This window comes from Paramormyrops kingsleyae, chromosome 5, assembly GCF_048594095.1.
Source record: "Paramormyrops kingsleyae isolate MSU_618 chromosome 5, PKINGS_0.4, whole genome shotgun sequence".
NCBI classification, from domain to species: domain Eukaryota; kingdom Metazoa; phylum Chordata; class Actinopteri; order Osteoglossiformes; family Mormyridae; genus Paramormyrops; species Paramormyrops kingsleyae.
In genome coordinates this window covers 8,774,768-8,796,768 of record NC_132801.1, presented here as the reverse complement: position 1 = coordinate 8,796,768, position 22,001 = coordinate 8,774,768, and the positions used below count along the sequence as shown (strand labels likewise).

Below are 22,001 nucleotides of genomic sequence, written 5' to 3'. Positions count from 1 at the left end.
GCTCCCGTGTCTTGTGCCTGCTCCTCCTTCCACCTGTGTGGAACGTATCCCTGTGGCATAAAACAAAACTGTATTTTGCATGGATGCACCTTTTGTGAGTCCCGACTCTTTAGGCAGTGATAAACGAACATCTAAACTTTATAAACACACTATAAACACACTTGCTGGATTCATTTCTTGGGGGTCTGACCCTCTCATTTGGTGACACTTCACAGCCTTGCTGCTAACGTCACCCATATCAATTTCAGGCCACCACTGTAGTATCTTTCTAATTTCTTTGATGGCCTTTCATGGGCCAAGCTAATTCCTGCACCTCTCAGTCATGTTTACACACAGCTCGCCTCTATGTACACTATCAGTCAAAAGTTTTTGCACACTACAGGTGATTTACCACTTTTCCATTGATTTCATAAACTGCAGATTGTTTTATTGTTGTTAAGCACTGGAAAGATGAGTGAACAACTGCAAATGAAAATCTAAGTCAAATAAAACAAGTTTCCTTTATAAGATGCAGAGTATGTATGCATGTCTGACCTCTTGGTAACTGGTTGTGTGATGATGGCAGAGTCAAATTCTAGGCTGTCCTTTAACTTTAAATGCACTAGTTAACTGTTTCATCCCATAATGTGCCTTGTAGAAAGGATGCCTCGAATTTTCTCTACTGTTATAACTGCGAGAGAGAGTTACTTTGATGAATGAAAGATGTGACATTTTCTTGCTAATAAAGGTACTCAAGTGGTGAACATAGTGTAAATTTATTTGTTAGCAAATATTGAGTGTATTTTTAGTAAATGATATGTGAGTAACATGCAAATGTAGATAGTCTCAGTGTGTGCAAAAAATTTTGACTTGTAGTATGCCTGCAGCATCCAATCGCATGCCAAGGTGCTGTAACGCCTTGTGTTTGCGTCGATGGTTTTGTGCAGTTATGAAGGACGTGCATTCAAAGACAGTCAGTAACAGGTAAATATTCACCCTTTGACAACTTTTGACAAATTTCTACCAAGTTTTAAACCAGGCTGTGATTATGTCATTGGTTATAACATGCTATTGCATCATGAAATAACTGCAGGTATTGTGTCAGTCTAACCGAGTCAAAAGGCAAATACCTCAGTACATTTTACACTTTAGAAATAATTTTAAAATAACATAACAAATGTATTTTAACAATACTTCACAGCAGCCTCTCCATACCCATAGGAATGTATAGGTATGATGGATGTAAAAGAAACTGCATCAGACCAAAGACCTACCCACCTCATCTCATCTCATATCAGTCACACTGCCAGTGCACTTGGGGAGCGTTACGTCTCATATCAGTCACACTGCCAGTGCACTGGGGGAGCGTTACGTCTCATATCAGTCACACTGCCAGTGCACTGGGGGAGCGTTATGTCTCATATCAGTCACACTGCCAGTGCACTGGGGGAGCGTTACGTCTCATATCAGTCACACTGCCAGTGCACTTTGGGAGCGTTATGTCGGTGGTCTTATGTGTCACGGTGCAAAATGACCGAGTGAGTCCAGGACAAGATACCCATCACACCAGCAGGGACAAATTCATTTCGCATCTCGTTTTGGTAAAATCTCATCCTTCTGTCGCCAACTCTGCCAATACATCACCAATAAGAAGTCAAGTTGTTAAGTGAGGGCCGATTTAAATATTAAGCAAAAACCTGCTTTTATTTTAGTGAAAATCAGGGCTGGACGGACCATCTGGCATACCAAGCATTTTCCTGGTATGTGGGCCGTCAAAATTCACTGTGGGGGACGCCAAAGTCCAGGGCTGATGCACATGCCCTGCCGGAAATTTTTTGACACCAGTTAGCCTAGCTGCATGTCTCTGGCGAAAGCAGATGACTGACCACCACCCAGCAGTGGTCTCACAAATGCAGGGTTATGGATTTGATTCTGATCTCCTGCTCTGTGTGTGGAGAGCATGTTCTCACCTGTGGGTCTCCTACCACAAGTCCTCATGCAGTTCAGGTGGACTGACATCTTGGCATATGGATTCTGGGATAACCTCTATTCTCAAGAAAACATTATATTAGGAATGAAATCTACAAATCTAGTTTGAATTTGTCATTTCATCAACATGTACTGCCCGCATCGCTCTGGTTTGATATGGGTGTTCTGCTTTCCTCCTGTTGTCCAAAGACATGCAGATAGAAGAAATGCAATGGACTGATTGGTATTGGAGGATGGATGGATGGATGGATATATGCTTACATATAAGCTACTTATTGGCACCACATTAAGTATTAGCATACAATAAAGCAGTCTTTCCCAACCCAGTTCTCAGGGACCCGCAGACAATCCAAACTTTTGCGATTTACCAGCTCCCAGACTATCAAAAACACCAAGTACATGGTTCAGGTATATTGGGAGCTGGGAGGGAATAAAAATGTGGACTGTCTGAGGGTTCCTGAGTGTGGGGCTTGGAAACACTGGCATAAAGCATTCCTAGATGAAGTATGAACCATAATCGGATAGCACAGAAAATATGGCCTCTCTTCTGGTAACTAGAGTATAATCGCCGGATCCTTGGTTACCTGATACATGGCCACAAATAATAGAAAATAACAGGGGAATCCAGATGGGAACTGAAATCAGCCTCTCGATGAAGCTTTGCCCTTTCCCTTCTCTCACGTTTTCTCTGTTTTGTGAAACATCCCTAAATGTGAGTTTAATTCTTAGGGCTCTCGGTCTGTTAGCTTTTTAGGCCACTCAGTGAACTTGGCCTGGCCAATCGGAACGTCACATGACACACTGATGACTTCTGTGTCCGGAAGTAGTAGAGGATGTTACCTCTGCAGTTTCAGAGCTGCCGTGTTGGCACATGACTGAGACTGGCACTGTGCCACAGATGACTGAGACTGCTCCCCCCTGGGTTGCTGTGGGGAAAATTCTCAAGCTGTTTCTCTTCTTTTGCGGAGTCTGCTTTTATAGGATCTGTGCCACAGGCTCCTCTACACTGCCATTAGATTTGTTTCACTAAAGCCAGAATTAGAGATTATGAGAGAAAAGGGTAACTGTCACCCAGTTTTTCCTTTTTTATTTAAAAACAATTTAAATAATAATATCAGAAAAAAAGATAAACATAAAACAATTACATACAGACAGGGAAACTGAAAACAGAGCCCTGTGATTCTATATCCCTGTGATTCTCAACCCTGCCCCTAGTGGCTACAGTGACTGGCTGGTTTTCCAGTGTGTCTGAGCACTGAAACGTGTTGTAATTATTATGCCAGTAGAGGAGGTTTAAGTGCTGCTCTTCATGCTGTTATTGCTTATACCTTGTATGTACAAACCCTGCACAGGCCAGCGCCCACCAGAGTCAGGTTTAAGAAGCACAACTGCACTGTGGCAGTTCTGCCTGTAGGTGTCAGTGCTCCACCACAAAAACTGTATTGACACAAAACCAACATAATGTTGGCTCCAGCAGACTGCTGATTGGCAGGTGGATGGGCCATTAGCATTACACTCCATTTACAAAAGTATAGCCTGTTTCTTTAAAAATCACAGAAAAGCTAATGTTTTGTCTCTTTCCAAAATATATTGGATAATAAAAAAGTACCTTGTATCAAATCCAAGTGCTTAATTCTAATTTCAAGTTCAGCTATTTATTTCAAGGAATAAAAAGGCCACGACAACTGCAAAACTTCCTATGATATCCTGCTATAATGATACAGCCTTGTACATTTGCTTTAATAATACAAAAAGTAAGACTCCACATAGGGCTCGAAGCTCCAACTGTCACCTAATTTTTTAGAACATCCTTCTAATTTGATTGAAACACTGTTGGGCCTTCACTGACATGAGGGGATCTAAGGTCAACACCAAAATGGAGACATTCAAGTGCATTTGGTTTGGTCAGCAGACCCGTAATTCACAGAAGGTTACAGAACGTTGCCAGGCGGACCTGTCCTGATGTGATCCATTCTCTTTCCCTGTCATACTTTCCTGGCAGAGACATTAGACTGCTTCTCCACGCAGAATTACACATTGAATTATAGACATGTACAATCACATATAATTAAACTTACCAACTGGATAAATCTGCCTTCAGTATCTATGGCGTCATGCCATGTCTTTGATATGTCTTAATGCAATAACTTAGACAGCTTAGTGCCGTAATTTTAAGCTGAATCTTTTGACCCGGAATTCAATTTTGTTGAGCTGTATTTCTGTGGGTGCAAACTGCTTTTGTTTTGCTGTGTTCAGGGTTGGGAAAAGCCTGTGCAGCTCAGAGCCTCCCAGAGGGGGGGGGGTGGAAGTCTTCTGATCTCCCAATGATTTTTATTCAGTCCCCCGTGCTCCCTCCCCTTTACCACCACCACCACCACCAGTACCCGTCCTTTGGGTGTTCACAAGCCTATGTGCACAGTGAGTTTGATGGTGTCGTTGGTGCGACACTTCCTGCAGTGTCATGGACGAGGAAGTTCTTCTGAAGCAGCAGTCAAGAGGCGGCCATGGCGGTGCCCCCCCCCAGCCGCAGCAGCACTCGCTGGCAGTCACGCAGAGATCGCCGGTCCCCCGCGCGCTCCAGTGTGCGCTTGGCCTCCGACAGCAGCCGCGCTCCCTGCCCTGGGGGGGGCAGCAGCGGCACAGGTAGGTGGCTGCAGGCCAGTAGGATGGCACGGGCCCTCTCCTGCTCACCCAGGGCACCTTCTGTGGGGAGTTAAAAACACAGAAGTAAGGGGGCGGAGACAGCTACCAAGGACCAATCAGAGGGAGGCAAGAGTCCATATGAGCAGAGAATACAATTCAACAAAACTCAGCTTACATACATGGGCAATGTGTGCTGAATGACACGGGATCGTATGTGTGTGTGTGTGTGGATTAGGTTTATATTACATTGTGTGCACCAAATGTCCCCACAAAGATCTGTGAATGCAGCCAAAAAACAAAAAATGCCAAAGGTTTTGTATTTTCTTTGTGTACTTATGGATATGGTTAGGGCTGGATAGGGGTTAAGGTCATCATTGTTGGGATTAGAGTTTTCCCCATAGAAATGAATTTGATTACAAACCTGTGTGTGTGAGTGTGTGTGTTTGTAACCAACCAGCATCAGTATTATGATTATGCCAGTCTTTCAGTGAACGCAGTTGTTAATGTATAGCAGGGCTCTTCAAACTCTGCCCTTCATTCCAAATCCGGGCCTTGTTTTCAGTTCTCCCAGGCAGTTAGTTCAATAATTACAGATCCTGATTGGCCAGAGGCTTCACACCTGTCTCCCAGCTAAAGGAAGGCTGGAAAACCAGCAGGGCTCAGACCTTGAGGACCATGATCTGAATAGCCCTGAACCTCAGTAGCCTGTTAGTAATGCAGTAGTAGTTTTTGATAGTTTAATATTTCTCCTGCTCTGCTCTGCTCCTGCTCTTTTACTAGTTGCTTACATGACATGGTGTACTGAAGATCTGGGTGATGCAAAGTTAAGCAAATCATGCTCATTGTGTGATTTTAACCACTCATGGGCCCATGTGACTCATGGTTCCGGTTGGTGACCTGCACCGCAGCTGCGGGAGGGAGTCGGCCGCCTCAGGGTGTGGTCCAGTAGCCGGTGAGTGCGCATGGGACTGGCCCCCGCCATCAGCCGCACGGTCGTCTCGTGCAGAAACAGCTGCACAAGGGAATGATGAATGCTGCTCTCTCAGATTTCTGCTCATTGATCCAATGACAGATTAACAGCAAGCTGCTCTGAACAAGGTTTCAACCCTTATTAAAAAAGCTCATCTAAGCATTTGTACTCATATAATTCGCCAGCTTTAGTGACTAATATAAGGTGTATTTTTCTTCGCATGACGTCATGCTGGATAGGAACATGGCTGACGTGTTCAGTGACTGCTGGCTGGTGGTACCTTGCCCTGTGCTTGTTTGCAGTACTGGCCCAGTCGGCGCATTGAGCTGAGGTCCCTCTGGAAGCCAGCTAGCTGGTAGGAGGAAACAGGGCCTGGATCGCCACCAGGGATGCAGCCACGCTGCCACACCATGGTCCTCAGGGTGAGCAGGAAGTCACACACCAGGAGCTCTACCCCCTTCCAAAGAGACAAAGCGGCCTTTGTGAAAGGAACTAGAAGGAGCGTGACGAACGGCCATACACAGTGCTTTGGGTCAGCCGGGGCAGCAGGGGGAGCTCTGCAGTTGAGAATGACATTTGAGAGGTCTCTGTATTGCACTGCAGATACATTGCATTGGGCTGCAGGGATCATGCAATGCAACCACAATGCACCACAGCCACCCCCACTGCCAAACCCACATACACACACTCCCCCTTTCAGCAAGTACATTTAAATATATGTGTAAGTGCACGTTACATATGTGTACGTGCACATAATGTGTAACTGCCCCCTGTCAACATGGCACCTGGAAACTCCAAAATTCACCCCTGTACCCAAAGATGCACCTTAGAGAGGGAATGTCCCAGTTATCATGTGACCAGGGTGCTTCTGCAGCAAGGCATGATGGGTACCTTACTGAGCCTGTCGCCAGTTTGAACCAGAGCCACAGAACTGCCAGCACAGAGATGCCCACCGGCCTGATCACAGTGGGACAGGCACGCCAGTGCCCCCTGGCTGCTCGGCACGGTCAGGCTCAGCCGTGCAGCCTTGCACATCTGCAGCACGGCTTTGGGTAAAGGATGGCTGCAACGGACAAGAGCAAGATCACATGGCGCTCGAGGGAATCGCCAAGGCAACGGCAGGTCCAGGCAGCAGCCGAAACCCACCTGAGCTCGTGCAGAACTCTGGGCATGCGCTCGGCACCTGCTAGGGACGTGCTCGCGGCCACGTCGTCACCCTGCAGCCAATGGGAAGCCGCCTTTAGGACGGCCACCCACCACCTGCACAAGGGGTCTCCAACTGAATTAAGCAGGGAAACAAGTAGATCTATATAAACTATGTAGTCAGGTGAACCAAAGCATGATGTCATGGTCTGACAAAATATACAGTGCAGTCAAAACTTATTTGCACACTGAGATTTTATACATTTGCATGTTACTCACTTTTTACAGTTACAACATTTACTAAAAATACACCCAATATTCTTTGCTAACAAATACATTTACAGTATGTTCACCATTTGAGTACCTTTATTAGCAAAAGTTATAATAGCAGTGAAAATTCGAGGCATTCTTTTGCAAGGGACATTAAATACTGCTCTGTTTCAGGGAATGAAACATTTAACTAGTGCATTTAAAGTTAGGACAGCCTAGAATTTGACTCTGCCATCACCACACAACCAGTTAATAGGATGTCAAACATGCAGTTACATACTCTTTCCATGTTTTATTTGAGTTACATTTTCACTTATAGTTGTTCACTCAACTTTTCAATGCTTAACAAGACTAAAAAAAACGTGCAGTTTATGAAATAAAGGGAAAAGAAGTAAAAACCTGTGGTGTGTAATTAAAAGGAAGTATCGAATAAAAGGCAATGCAGCCTTTTAAGATGTCAGTATGTACAGACATTTCACGAGAAAAACACACACAATACATTCATTCTTGGTAAATGTCGGCACCCTGTAACCAATTAACTTGTGCACCTGTGGGTGAGGAGGAGACAGAAGGTGTGCGTGTCTCCTCCGTGCAGCTGTCCACAAGCTGAAGACGCTCCAAGGCACTGAAGATCTCCCTTAAAAACAGACAGTCATGCTGGGATGGATGAATGCGGGAAATGTGGCAACTGGGCGCCAGGGAGTCTAAGTCTGGCATGTTACCCGCTGTCGTTCTCCTGCACGGCCATTTGGGGGCGGGGCTGGATGAGCGCCCACACAGCCCGCTCCAGAAGCTTCTGACAGAAACAGCGGTGCAGCTGGGAAATGGAGTCCGCTAGGGGTGATGAACGGGAGATGCGCTAAGTGTTAGCGTAGCTCTAACCACAGGGCTGATGGGTATGGGTCAGGTGACTGACCAGAATCAGCCAGAAACAATTCAGGTATGTTTAACTTGTTTAACTTCAGACAAAAGTCTTGGTGTACAAATGAGAAAATGTGTTGCATCATGATGTATGTGGGTTCTGCTAAGCAGCTAAATAGTTCACAATAACTAGAACCAGTTTTTACTATAATGAAATTGAAGAGCAAATTCCCAAAACTCGCTCAAGCTATTTTTTGTTGTGTTTGAGATGAGACCGCCAATGACCTAAAGTCAGGCTTCCTCATCATATGTTACAGTATTGGGAACCAAAACTCACTCAGTCCTCATGTAATCCAGCAAACAACTTTCATTACATTTCCAGAATTGACTAAATCCACAGAATCTCATGGAGTTTTGGAAATTTGCTCACCAATGAGCTTTGTTATCTTTGCCAGTAAATTACTATGGAGTCATTGCTGTTACGCTGGTCAGGTGAGATTCCAGCCAGGCCTTCAAGAGAGTCGTCCTCAGCTTATAATCACCTGGGTCTCTCTGAGAAGTATACATGTCCTCCAGGCTGCTGGACCTGACAGACCAATCACAGCTCAGGAAGAACTGTCTTCCCAATGGTGTGGAGAGCCAGTGCAGCCAATCGGGGTGGGGCCTGCAGTCTGACTGACAGGCCGTGTTCTGTGCTCGGCTCAGCATGTAAGCCTAAGACCCGGAGGGAGAAGATCAAACGGACAGGACAGCGAAATCAACTCTAACCATGCCTCTCCTTTAATGTGAACAAGCCGGTTCAGAACATTGTTAGTTTAAGGTTTCCAGTAACATATTTAAGATATTTAACCTGACTGGTTCATATTTTTCTGTGAGGGATGGATGGATCGATTTTAGGGTTATTTTAGGGTTAAATCATGACGATACTTGAGAGCTTAAGTAAATATAAAGTACAAAACACAGCACCATGATTCATTGTGTCTATATTTAACTGATCCTTTAATCCACTGTTACAATATTGTAGGAACAATGAGAGCACCTCACCAAGGACAGCCAGGTCTTAGACATTAATGTCAGCACAACTGTCATGGCAATGGGTTTAATGTATAAGGAGAGAAGAAGAGCGCGTGGCAGGAAATGATGAAACAGGAAGGGGCTCACAGGCAGGAAGGAGCAGCGGCGCCCCAGTGTGGCCTTGAGCGCGATGGCAGCGTTGACGTAGATTTCTGCCAGTTGGGCTGGAGACACCTTCCCCTGGGCACCTTCACTCAGATTCACAGCGTTGAGGGACAGGCAGAGTCCCCACAGGGCACCGTGCTGGGGCAGCATGCCTGCCCAGAGGGGGAGGGAGGGAGAGAGAGACAGAGATCACCTGGGGGGGGGGGGTGGGGGGAGTCCCTACAGAAAGAGGGAGAAAGACACTCACAGAAAGAGAGCATGTGTTTATGTGTCTGCTTTGCTACTCTTAAGGGGTATTGAGAAGCCATCTTATTCATGATTTTTATACAACAATGGTCATAGGTTCAAGCCTAAAAGGGGGAATTTCATTTGCCGACTGTGGGCAGCTGGCTAGTATGAGATTTTTAATTGGTTTTATTTGTTTGTTTTTGTCTTATTTTTATTTATTTATTGTTTTGTTACCTTGTAAATAGTCTGTACGGTTTGCAAACTACCCCAGTGCTCTTTATGTAGCTAATGCTAGGTTTATAATGGAATGGCACATATTTGCCGCAAGATTTCTTGCGTGGGAGTCTGAAAGTGTGAGTGTCATACCAGATGTATGAGAGCTGACATCCCTGCACACGTGTATTGCACCTCAAGCTGAAAAGTGGCTAAAAATCTAAATATATAATATATACAAGTCATTTCAAAACTCTCAATCACAACAAACTGGACTATTCAAATGAACATACCTGTGAGCTGAAGCTGGCTGAGACTGTGATACACCAGAGCTGCGTCCCTGGAGCTGGTCTGAGACTCCTCCCACTCACGGTCCCCTCCAATCCAGTGAACCAGCTGACGCAAGGGGTGCGGCCAGAACAGGCAGTAGCGAATCACATTCCAGCAGAGCGAACAGGTCAAGTCAAGATGGTTGGTTGGAAGGGTCCTGGACAGGAGAGACAGGCAGGTCTGTAAGCTGGCTTCTGCAGCGGGGAAGTTGCCCTGGGAGAGGAGAGACAAAACCACATTACTCTGAGTTTACTACATGTCTGGAGGATGAGACTGGTAGGTCAGGAACATTGAGGTGTTACACAATTAAATCCTCCATGTTTACACAGACGCATCATATTACACATTTTTAAGTATGTGCATTTTTCCAAAGACCTCCAACTCCATTGGTCTTAATTAAACATATTTATAAATTATATGAAACAAGATGGCTTCCTTTTAAAGAAGTTGAACCTACAGCCTGTTGGCCAAAAACTCCTTAACTATTGCTCCCCCTGCTGCCCTACATACTAAATGCAGGGAAAGAAAATAAGACAAATGTGGAGATGTGCACCTACCCTGTACAAATGCAGGTCGGCCTGTTTGCGGTGCCTCCAGAAGCAGAAGGATTTGGGCGAGTGCAGGGGGGTGACCGGCTCCCAGAGGTACAGCACCCTGACGCAGCCCCAGACGGCGCCCACGCCGCTCAGCAGCCACATGCACACCCAGGGCAGGAGTCTCCAGAGCCAGCCAGCTGTGAGGGACAGGCAGGGAGAGCCACTGAGAAGCTGGCACACGCCACACGCGTCACATCAGAACACAAGCCATTTCCCTTCAGCGTGGTAACAGACGCAGACCGAAGGGGAGATGTGAGAACACTGAGCTGGATGTGGCTTCTATATGGCCCTACGATGCTGGACTCGGTGAGCAGTATATGGATGGGTGGGTGGATGGATGGGTGAGTGAATGGATGAATTGATGGAGGTTTGCTGGCTCAGCTGGTTCTACAAAGTAAGAGGAAAGTGTATGAAGTCCTATTTTACTTATTTGGGTTAGATGGATTTACTGAGGCAGTTCATTGATACAACTCACACGCACTGCGTTTGACAGCAGGAATTCCACTGCACAGTGAAAAAGGATCAAAGTGGACCCATTGTGTATTTTGGTCCTGTGCACTCAAACGGTGGAACCTGAAACTCCCGTAACATCTGACGGAGAGAGCGAGGGCTTACGGAAGGTCTGGCTTGGATTGGGATGACTCAGTACCACCCTGGAGGATCCACGCCCATCTTCTAATGAGGACCAGCTCACCCCGCCCTGCTCCCCAAACCTGAGGAGTGAGGGGAGGGGATTGAGGGACAGGCAGAGGAAGGTGAGGCAGCAGAGGAGAAGGCGAGATCGGTCCATCACTGCCAGCGAGGCCGGCGAATCTGGCTCACTCTTCACCTTGGGGACGAAACACAAGGTCACTCCGGTTACATTTTAGGTGTCATGCGTCAGAATCGGGGTGGGGAATCCCACAAAGGGGGTCACGTGATGCTCACCAGCTCGTGCTCCGACATAGGAGTCCCTGACTCTGAGTCGACGCAGTACGGGGACAACTGGCATGAGGAGTTTGAGTCCGAGTCAGAGAAAGGTGGGGACATCGTTACCCTTTCTGGCTTCATCAGCACATTCTCAACCCGGCGTATTGACTCTGGAGTAGAGAGGGGGAGAGTCACTACACAGTGCTCAGGTTCACATGGCCCAGAGTCAGGGTGGAAGCGTCCTGGATACCCAGAGTAACACCAATAGTCATTAAACAGTTATTAAATTAACAAAGCATTATCCTGCTACAACCTCCAGAACATAAGTCCCCTGGCTGTATTTAAGTGTTAAAAGCAGAAAAAACTCACTGCTCTTCTGCTTGGCCATCTTGAGGGTCATATTTTCCTGGCGTAATTTACGGTTGACTTGCTGAAGGTACTTAATGTAATCGATGGACTTCCGCAAGACCCCCGACTTGTGCATCTAGACAGCGAGAGGAACAGGACTGTGATGTGAATAACCATGTACAGTCATGGGTCAGGCTGCACCCAACCTCAAGCTATGACCCCACTCTATCTGTGAGTTTGGTGAAGCTCACAGCTCCTGCTCAATAAGCTCCACCCTCCTTGCATTCCTCCTCCTGCTCACCTTGGCGTCGTTCCCCATAACCAGGTCTCTCAGCTCGACGATCTTGTCGTTAATTGAGGAGCGGTACCTCTTCTCAATGATGTTGTGTGTGGTCTTCCTCTCGCCCTCCATCACGACCCCTGAGCCTAGGCTCACCCCCAGCCCAGCTCCTTGGTCTTGCGTCGCCATGGCAATGCTCCCCCCCTGGCAAATCACCGGGGCCACCTGTTTGTCTCCGCCGCCCACCACTACCGGCAGAGTGGTGAGGATATTGCTGCTCATTAGGGTCTAAATGAACAAACGGAATGACAGGAGAAAGAGATGGTTAAATCCATCCATCCATCTTCTGAAGCCACTTAGCCTAGTCCGGGTCGTGGGGGGGTACGGAGCCTATCCCAGATGTTATGGGCACAAGGCAGGGAACCCCCCCAGGATGAGGCACCAACCCATCGCAGGGCAAGTTGCCCACCATTCACTCACACACAATTCACTCACACACCATTCACTCACACACCATTCACTCACACATACACGCCTACGGGCAATCTGGTAACTCCTGTCACCCTCAGCATGTTTTTGACAATGGGGGGAAACCGGAGGAAATCCCACGATGACACGGGGAGAACATGCGAACTCCACACACATGGAACCCTCGCGGCGGCTTGAACCCGGGTGACAGGGTTAACCACCGCACCACCGTGCCCCCTGACACAATGGTTATATAGAAATAGAAATTTAAGAAAACAATAAAATTTCGCTCTGGCAAAAAGGATCAAGACTAGATTAGATGTATAATGAAAGAGCCCCACCATCCAGCGTATTATCTAATCACCAACATTACTTATTAATCACTGTCACTTTAAACCACGGCACCTTGTCCTACTCGTGTGTTTTTGCATCCATTCATCCATCCATCCATCCATTTTCTATATCCACCTGTCCTATACAGAGAAGCTACAGACACAAGGCGGGGAATAATCCAGGATTGGTCGTCACAGGACACACCCCCCATTCACACATATATTGTATATTGTATGTATATTGTATGCATCTTGTATGTAATTGTTCACTATTCTGTCATTTGTTGTACTTATATTTTGTAATTATATGTTGTTTAAGTCTGCAGGGAAGCAAGAAAGCAATTATTTCTCATTGTACAAATGACAATAAAGCTTTTGTATCCTGGAATGCTTGAAAAGGTCACCAAAGACAAAATAGGAAAAAAATAAATGGATAAAATGAGTAGACTAAGTGATTAATCTGACAAGGCTGCAGCTCTTACACATAATGTAAGTCACAGGTCTTACTAGTCCTGGGTGGAGAAAGGCATCAAAATCCATAAGGGGTGGAACTACTGCGCTCTGCAAATCACAGACTGTTTGATTCAGTTCTTACTGGATTTACTGGTTCCCGTGGCATTAAACCAGAAAATGATTGACAGCTCATTTTCGAAGCCTCATCTTCCTTTGATTCTAAATTGCCACGTTTAAATGACTCACCGGAACTTGCAGGGAGGTGGTCTGGATGGGGGTAGTCAGTGCAGTGATACTGGGTGGGTTATGCATGGTGGGCAAAACCTGAGTCGCGTCAGATTTCAGAGTTGTGAGAACAAGAGAGTCTGTCTTTATTATTTGGGGTTGGTGCACCAGGACCTGCAGAAAACACATAAAGGGAGTTTATATAAACACTCCATTCTGCTTTCTTGATTTATAGGTTCTGGCATTTGGACTCAGGCATGTGGAATTTGCTATGAAACATTTTATAGATCAACAAGACAATAGTAACATCAACATCAACAATTTTGACACTTGAAACCAAAGCTGAGCCTCAGAGAAGATCGTTTCAGACTGACCGGAACCTGCTGTATGTGTTGTGGTACCGCGTGTACCACCGGCTGCGCCGTGGTCACAGTCTGGATGGTCTGATTGGCCGGTGTCAGGACTCCCTGATGCTGGAATGCCATTGGCTGCACCTGTGGTGACGCAACGATGTTCTGCACCTGCGGCTGTAGAACTTCAGCGAAAATGAAAAGAGAGAAATTAGTGTGACAATTTTTTAAATACGTTTAAGATTATAAAATGATGATATACATAAATATATGTTTAACAGAAATATAGAGGACATTTCAACAAGTAGCAAAATAAACTACAGAAAAGCTACCAGAAAAGGCTAAAAAAAACCGTCATTGACTGTTTTGAGACGATGCAGTAAATAATCAGAAATTCTAGAATTCAATGATTTATTGGTAATATCCAACCCAAAATCTCCACAAACGATCATTTTTGTTTACATATGATGGCTGGAGTGGTCATGGCACATGGGTTATGTCATTTATGCTCATCAAACCATGGTCATTCTTGCACTGAGGATGGGGCCACGACCGAAACATTTATGGGAACATTTCAATCATTAGGAGAGAAGTGCTTCTCAGTGGCAGTATCATGATGCTTTAGAATGGCTTTATATTTTTTGCCATTCATCTTCTCCTCTAAGGGCATGAGTGGACCTAAGCAGTGCTGAGAAAATGCATCTCACCCAAACCCTTCTCCATGGTAAACAAACACTTGAAAGCTGAGCAGTCTTAATTAAAGAAGCTCTTGCCTACAAGCTAAGGTGTGACCCAACCATCTCTCTCAGACCAAGATTTCTTCTTCCATCCATCCATCCATCCATCTGTCCATCCATCTTCCAATCACTATTCCAGGTCAGGGTTGAGGGATAGCGGCGCTGTAGCCCAACCCGACTCTGAAGCACACCCTAGACGCAGATGATCTTCTAACCATTGGTAGTCAAAATATGAGCTAGTGGTCCAATATTTATATATTTTATATTTATATATTTGGGCTGGCATCCTGTCCAGGGTATGCCCCACATGACCCTGCCTAGGGCAAACAGATGGATGGCAATATATATAAGCATGATGTGGAAGCACCAGAATCCCCCATTCATACACGTCTCATTTGATTAATATCTGCCCACCTTGGAAACCAGGGGTGGGAGTCTGGTGGTAGACAACAGAGCTCTGGATGAACTGGGGCTGGGAGGCCGTGGTCAGGCTGGGGGCGAACATCACCGTCTGAGCCTGAGCGTGGCTCTGAAGCGGCACGGGCTGAGTCTGCACGGCAAACCCTGGGCTGTGAGCCGGGACGGCCTGTGTCTGGAGCGCCACCTTGTGGATCTGCTGAGGCTGCAGGTGCAGGATGGACTGAGGCCGCGGGTGGAGGACAGGAGAGGGACGCACCGGCAGCAGCTTGGGGGCCACGACCTGTACGGGGGTTTGGGGTGGGGTGAGGCACTGGACGGTGGTCGCGGTGAGGCTGGGCGGGAGGGCGGCTGGAGGAGGAGCAGGGGTGGCTGGCTGTGGAGCACTGGCTTCCCCATTCTTAGCAGAGCCTCTGAGATACTGATCTTCAAAGATGTCAGGGAAGTCTCCTACTTGGTTGCTGACAAACTGGAGCATCTCTGTAAAATAAACTCTGCCAGTCAGTCAACCAGAAGACGGCACTTCAGGCTTCTTTCCACAAATTCTTTAACTATCATTCCTGTCCTGCCCCTAACTGTATAGAAAGTACTTAATGTGTACTCCACAGAGTGTTCGACGTTTTCATATTCGTCCAAGTTACAAACTAAATTCTAAGCAATATTATTTTAACACAGCATTCTCCCTCAGCATGGTTACTTAAAGATCAGCAACAGAATTACAAGTGAACAACAGTAAACTTAGAAGAAACAGCTGCACAGTGTAACCGTCGTAACTGTCCTGTGAATGAGAGAAGGCAATGAGGAAGGCAACAGAAAACCCAGAAGTATTTTACGTAGCACTTAAGTATAGATGGAAACAAGGAGACCATTTGTGTACACAGACACCGTACCTCCCAGGGGCCTTGTTAAAAAAACAACATGAGACTAATTCGGTCCCAGTGTATCTCGCTGTGGTGTTAAACATTCTTTTGACAGTAAATAAATCGGCAAATTTTTGCAGAGTAATGCATGTCTTTGTGGCGTCACCTTCATTGTACAAATACCATACTATTATGGGAGCCAGGGAGCGGGGGACAAAATGTAAACTGGGCAACTTGACAGCAAGAAAAAAATCCATTCTGACACAATGTGGCAATTCAGACCTTTGCTGGATGCTAGAGATTCATTCATCCATCTCTTCATCCATCCATTTATCCATCCAACCATTTTCTATACCCGCTATGCAGGATTGTGGGAGTCCATAGCCTATCCCACAACGGACTATCCCGGGATGGGGCGCCAACCCGTCACAGGCTAAAGATTCACTAAAATATTATTTTATGTTTTTCTCAGTGTAATAATATTCTCTTCATTGAATTCAAAAATATAAGTGTGTGATTCTGACAATAAATAAAATATCGCAACTGGGCTGTGGGAACTGTTGGGGCCTTCTGGAAGATTCTAAACACAAAGACCAGTTTAATCCCAGTCCACAATACCCATTAAAATGGAACAAAAAAGAAAATACCCTCAGTAATGCTTGCTCGTTCCAATTAAACACAATATTTTCATTACAGTATGTTATTTTGTCCAATTTATTATACTCTGAAAACATTTCAGTCAGGACTAATTTTTGGTAGCAGTTTTATTTGTCTGTTTTCTGTGATTCCTGCTATTAAAGTTAAGAGAAGAACAACGTGTACAGATCACATTGTGTGAACACCCAATGTATCATTCCACTGATAATTAAGTTACCTTCCTGTAGATCTTGGCATACTGGAGTATCCATTAACCTAATGAAAGGTGCAGTAGCCTTGAAATGATGAACTCAGTGCCAAGTCTGGGACATTATCATAGACTATCACTGAGAAAAGACAATGGCCACCAGTGAGAAAATGCAGGGTTTATAACCCTGGCGAGGTCACTGTAAAGAAATGAGGAAAGACAGGTCTTTATGCAACCTCCGCAGAATTCTGTTACACCGATACAACTGCAAGCGTAAGGGAGAAGAAGGAGGAAAAAGTTCCACAGAAGTTTCACATTGACCTGTTTCCTACTGCAGGCTCCAAGTCAAACATACGGGTAATATTTGATCAATTTTAGCATGGTTTTTGACTGAGTCAGTTCTTAGCCAAAATAATTAACAAAAAAAAACACAGAGGCTGAGTGTACAGTTCCAAAGCCTGATTTTCAGCATTATACAGTAAAAATGCAATACACAGGTAGGTCCAGGAACTTTTCTCAGGGTTCCTCATTGGTGATGATGTAAAAGACGGCAATCTTGGTGATCTCCCCCTGTTAATAGGCTACCTTGGATGTCCCAGATGGCACCATTACGCTTTTAACCTCCTGAGACCCCACCCATTCATTTATATCCATTGTAGTAGACATTTTATTTTTGCATCTATCGTACACTAAAGAGGACATGCTGTGAAATTAAAAATAAAAATAAATTTGAAAAAATCTAAATTGTAAGATGTCTTATTTCCTCCAAAGACAAAAAACCTAAAATTGAAGGACACTTTCTTCCTTGGGTCTCAGGAGGATATAATCTCGGCCATTAGTCTGTTGGGCCTCAGAGGAGTTCTTATGTAGAGGTCGCGTTTCTGGTCTTCATGCAGATTATATCTTGTGAATTTTGAGTTGGTTGATTCTGAAGTTTAGCATTGGAAAGGGTTTCCTGCATAGCGTGGGTGTGGAGGTGGGGAGGATGGAATTATGGGAGTGCCTTAAGATCCCCATATACAGTACAAAACATAAATACAGGCGTACCGGGCAACTCCCATGAGTGGTGATTCTGACTACAGCAGCTGTAAATTACTGTCATATTACAGCCCTGCAGATATTCTTCTGCTTATTGATTTTCCTTCTTCCCTCTCTACTCAAGGTAGCATGTGGGGATATAAAGGATAGATTCTTTTGCTACTGCGAGGATCTCATGTGTTTTCTACTTTGCCCCACCAAGTCTCACTGATAGAAGTTGGGTAATCAGTGCGTTGAGGGTACCGGAGCGACGTCAAAACCAAACATCGGAGATGGAGATGCAACAAGGTCTTATCTTGTCTAACATGACCTACTGTTTACACTAGAGGAGGTTTGTGTGTGACAGTGTGGAAGCTACAGGTAATGCAATGTAGGAAAGGTCCAAAACAGCCACCAAAACAGCTAAAATGTATTACTTATACAATAAAAACAGAATAATATGAACTGAGACATCAACCACCCATCAGCCTCATATCATATAGGGGTTGATGTTACACCCTAAGGTAATATTGATAGAATTTCAGTACCGACAGTGAATCTGGTAAATGTGACTTTTATTTACTTGCAGAACTAGGTTAAAGGGTATACTTGTTACTGATCTATGTAATTTTAAACTTTTAATTTTAAGGAGACTTTTGGGTTTTTCCTTTGAATGACTGAACTTTATATCATGAGATATACCCTGCCACACCTTGCAGGAGTTATCAGGGTTCTTATCAACAGTAAAATTTACACATGGTCCCATTTAGCACTGTGCAACACAGTCCGACTGCTATGTGGAAGAATAGGCAGCACAAAGACACAGTATTTAACCAGTATTCATCACTTTAGAGTCAACCTTAAGCCCTGCATTTAAGTGACATACACCCTAAATGAGATGTAAGAAATCGAGAGACATTCCCACCCACACAGATTGCAGGCAACAGGCAACACCTGAATTAATCTGCAATTCTTAGAATTGTGGGAGGAAATCTGAGAGGACAGAGGAAGCCGTACAAACATCATGAGAACATGGAGACTTCACACCATGTCGGCAGAGTGCGGTCAGATCCAGACACACTCTAACTGTGACACCGAAATGTTCAGCACGGGGCGCATATAAAATAATCTCTGAAAGTTATGAAAACGAGTGCAGAGTACAAGTTAAAGACAATTCTGCCTGTGATCCCTGAAAATGCTATATTGTAAACTCAAAACAATATTGTTTTCTTTGCGTTTTGCGAATCATTATTATACAAGTTATTATTCCAGGATTAAATTTACAGGGAGGATAGAAAATGAATGGATATCAGATTCTGCTTAATTTTCTATTTTCTGAATCATTTGGCTGGAGTCACTAATGTATGCAACTACTTTTAAAGTCTTTATTTCAAAATTTAACAATGGTTAAATCCCCTTAATCTGGAAACCTGAAAGGTCAAACACTTTATAATTGCATTCCATGAATTCCCTTCGCAAAAATAAGAAAAAATACAATATTTGCAATACGCAATTTCTACTCAGTGAGATTCCGCACCGGTGACACTCTCTGCACAGTATTAGGGACACAGTATTAGGGACACAGTATTCAGATATTAAAAAGTGTGACCGAGATAAGTATACCATAAGTATAAGTATACCATATGCACTCGGTAAACGAAAATCATAGCGCTGTGCTAGACTGGCATTTATTTTAAAGCTGAACAACATCCTTGTGTCAAAATAGATTTAAAATACTTCAAAAGCACAGATGCAACGCAAAGGTGCATCTTAGTATTTGCCCTGACACAAATTAGAACCGCATGAAAGACAAATGCTGAAATTTCTACAAGTATAAAGACAGAAGATTCATTTTATTTTTGAGTATAATGCAACTTTTTTGACAAATGGTAGCATCATTCAGACTACCGGCAACTTAGATATTTGGTCATTTACGATAACTGTACAGCGAATAACACTCACCATCGATATCGCCCAGAGAAAATTCCTCTGCGAGCTCCGATAACGCAGGGTCCATGTTCTCCACTGATAAGTACTGCTTTTTGTCCATTTTACTCTGTCGTGAGCTGATGCAAAGTTGAGCAATACAAAATTGGTAGAAAGTACACTACGTGGGGCGGGTGTACCTATACATTCTTTGTGTTTTGTACAACTATGAAGCCAGACAGGGAATGAAGAGACGTTGCAAACCTGCCTCAAGGTGGCGACTGACACTGTTGTAGGTTCCATTGACAGATACGATCTTAATTCTCTGCTTATGACGTAATCCACAAACAGTGTATGGAAACCAGTGAGGCTGGGGATTGGATGGAACCTGACAGTTGTTGTCATGAGCCCAGGTGCCACTGGCCAATCGACGCGCCCCCAGTAGCGTGGTCCGACTGGACGTCATTGATCAGAAGCTCGCAGGAGTGTTTTTCGGTCTCACCAAAAAAGGGTGATGTTCATTAGTCGTAGCCGGCTACCGTCGTGTTGTAACTTGTAAACTTGTAATCGAGGTTTATGAGGATCATGGGACTTTTTTAACCAGTTAACTGCGCAGTTTACGGAATACGGCCGGGAAATATGATGTCACTTCCGCACTTTTTAGCTCACTCTGACTTGCTTAATTGTCGTGAAAGTAGCCTGCCGGACTTCGGCATGTATCTGTTGTGCTGTGGAAATAATCTGCCTCCTAAAGCAAGACGTTATGTATTTAATCTAACTTAAATAGCATGCTTTATAATGTTTGCATTAACCATAAATCCGATTGAAAGTTACTATATCCTACAGGTGAGGTAGGCGCTCACGACCTTTCAACTAGACTCTAACTTGGATTTGCTGGTATACTCTAGTTACAAAACTTTTTCTTTTGTTCCTGCCCCTTTAATTGGAGGCTAATACGATTTATAATGAAGAAATCTAATGTAATAAAAACATTTTCGTATTTCGTGTAATTACTGGAGTATTATTTATTAAATACATTTATTCTTGGCGTTCCACAGTTGACCAGAGGGAGAGAATTATTGTAAATAAATATATATACCACTAAAAGCGTTTGCTACTAAGCCTGATATAGGTGTGTCGATTTTGCTCTCATTGTGGGCAATAACTTTTCTGAGAGACTTTAAAGCAGGGGTAGCCAATCTTATCCACAAAGGGCCGGTGTGTATGCAGGTTTTCGCTAAAACTCCCTAATTAGATTACTAATTATAGGACTGATTGACTGAGAGTCCTCACACCTGGGTTTGAACAGCTGACCTACAGGTTATCCCAAAAACCTGCATACACACCGGCCCTTTGCGGATAAGATTGGGTACCCCTGCTTTAAAGTATTAGCAGAACTACTGATAAAACGCCTATTTAGCTACAGGAAGCCACTACATCTACGGTTTATAAAATATATTTATTTACAATTACCAAACAGTATGGGACACCTGTAGCCCTCATTTTTGCTTCATGTATCGGTTTTACACAATTAACATAAAGATTTCAAGACAGGTTTAGTGTTACATAAACGAAAACCAAGAATTACAGTACCCCAACATAAAATAGTTCGCAGTACAAAATATTAAAATAATAAAACTCGAACAGAATAAAAACTGTTGTTATTAGCATTTTATGGTATTATAAGTTTCATCTTCATTTCATTTTGTCTATACACCTGCAATGTCTCGATTAAGCCACTGGTAGGAGACATTTCCTTATGAAAAAATGTAATACCGCGTGGTCAGTCGTAGACACTTCCCCTGGCTATGGGGTTGGATGGAAGGTTCGATTTATACAAACTCCTAGTATAGAAATGTATACAAACAAACGATATTTCCTTAGGATTACACAAGCTGAATAAAATGTATATATTTTGTCATTTTGTGTTTTCTCAAAATTCATACTGTACAGTTCATGACTTTTGGGTCTATGTTCAGAAGTTCACTTTTTGTTAAGATTTAAAAATATATTGTTCCGTCTTCACACTTCAGTGTAAGTGCAACATTTGTTCCCTACAAGACTGTACTATGAAACTGAGGGTTTCAAAGGCAGATTTTTTTTTTGTAAAAAGCCATCTTTATTGCACTTTTCATTGGCAGTAATTTACAAAAATTTATGTGGGTGTTTTCTGAGAACAGAACTAACAGAATGTGAGATGTACTGGTTTAGAATGATAAAGTTCTACAAAGTTATCACAATCCTCACAAATGTAGTAAGTTTTTATGACCATTTCATTTTTTTTAAGCAGTGGTTTGATTAATCATAAGTCCAGTATGTTACAGCCTCCTGCTGCTGTTGTATCAAAAACCTCAATTTGGTTTTAACTGCATTTTGATTATGGACAGCATGTATTTCAGGGAAAGGGTTTTACCTCAAGGTTTGGGAACCAAAG

The 22,001-nt window shown here is 44.1% G+C and overlaps 1 protein-coding gene across 1 annotated transcript; it reads right to left on the bottom strand.

Moving 5' to 3' along the window:
* Window positions 1-3,597: 3,597 nt before the first annotated feature.
* Window positions 3,598-20,165, bottom strand: LOC111845186 (sterol regulatory element-binding protein 2-like). The gene is made up of 19 exons (XM_072712028.1): window positions 19,604-20,165; window positions 14,918-15,400; window positions 13,791-13,951; window positions 13,438-13,590; window positions 11,960-12,226; window positions 11,680-11,794; window positions 11,329-11,480; window positions 11,017-11,230; window positions 10,363-10,538; window positions 9,769-10,018; window positions 9,017-9,186; window positions 8,398-8,569; window positions 7,717-7,828; window positions 7,543-7,631; window positions 6,728-6,860; window positions 6,473-6,644; window positions 5,862-6,038; window positions 5,509-5,623; window positions 3,598-4,671 (listed from the first exon to the last, which is right to left on the bottom strand). Exons 1-19 carry the CDS (start codon window positions 19,689-19,691, stop codon window positions 4,460-4,462), a joined length of 3,411 nt encoding a protein of 1,136 aa, XP_072568129.1. The 5' UTR covers window positions 19,692-20,165; the 3' UTR covers window positions 3,598-4,459.
* Between the last annotated feature and the right edge of the window lie 1,836 nt (window positions 20,166-22,001).

Excerpts from the sequence above, each read along its gene's own strand:
- LOC111845186 (XM_072712028.1), bottom strand. The coding sequence starts at position 19,691 with ATGGACAAAAAGCAGTACTTATCAGTGGAGAACATGGACCCTGCGTTA. Across the intron at positions 13,952-14,917 it reads TCCCACCCCTGGTTTCCAAG|TTCTACAGCCGCAGGTGCAG; the intron begins GTGGGCAGATAT and ends TTTTCGCTGAAG. Across the intron at positions 11,231-11,328 it reads CTATGTCGGAGCACGAGCTG|GTGAAGAGTGAGCCAGATTC; the intron begins GTGAGCATCACG and ends TTCGTCCCCAAG.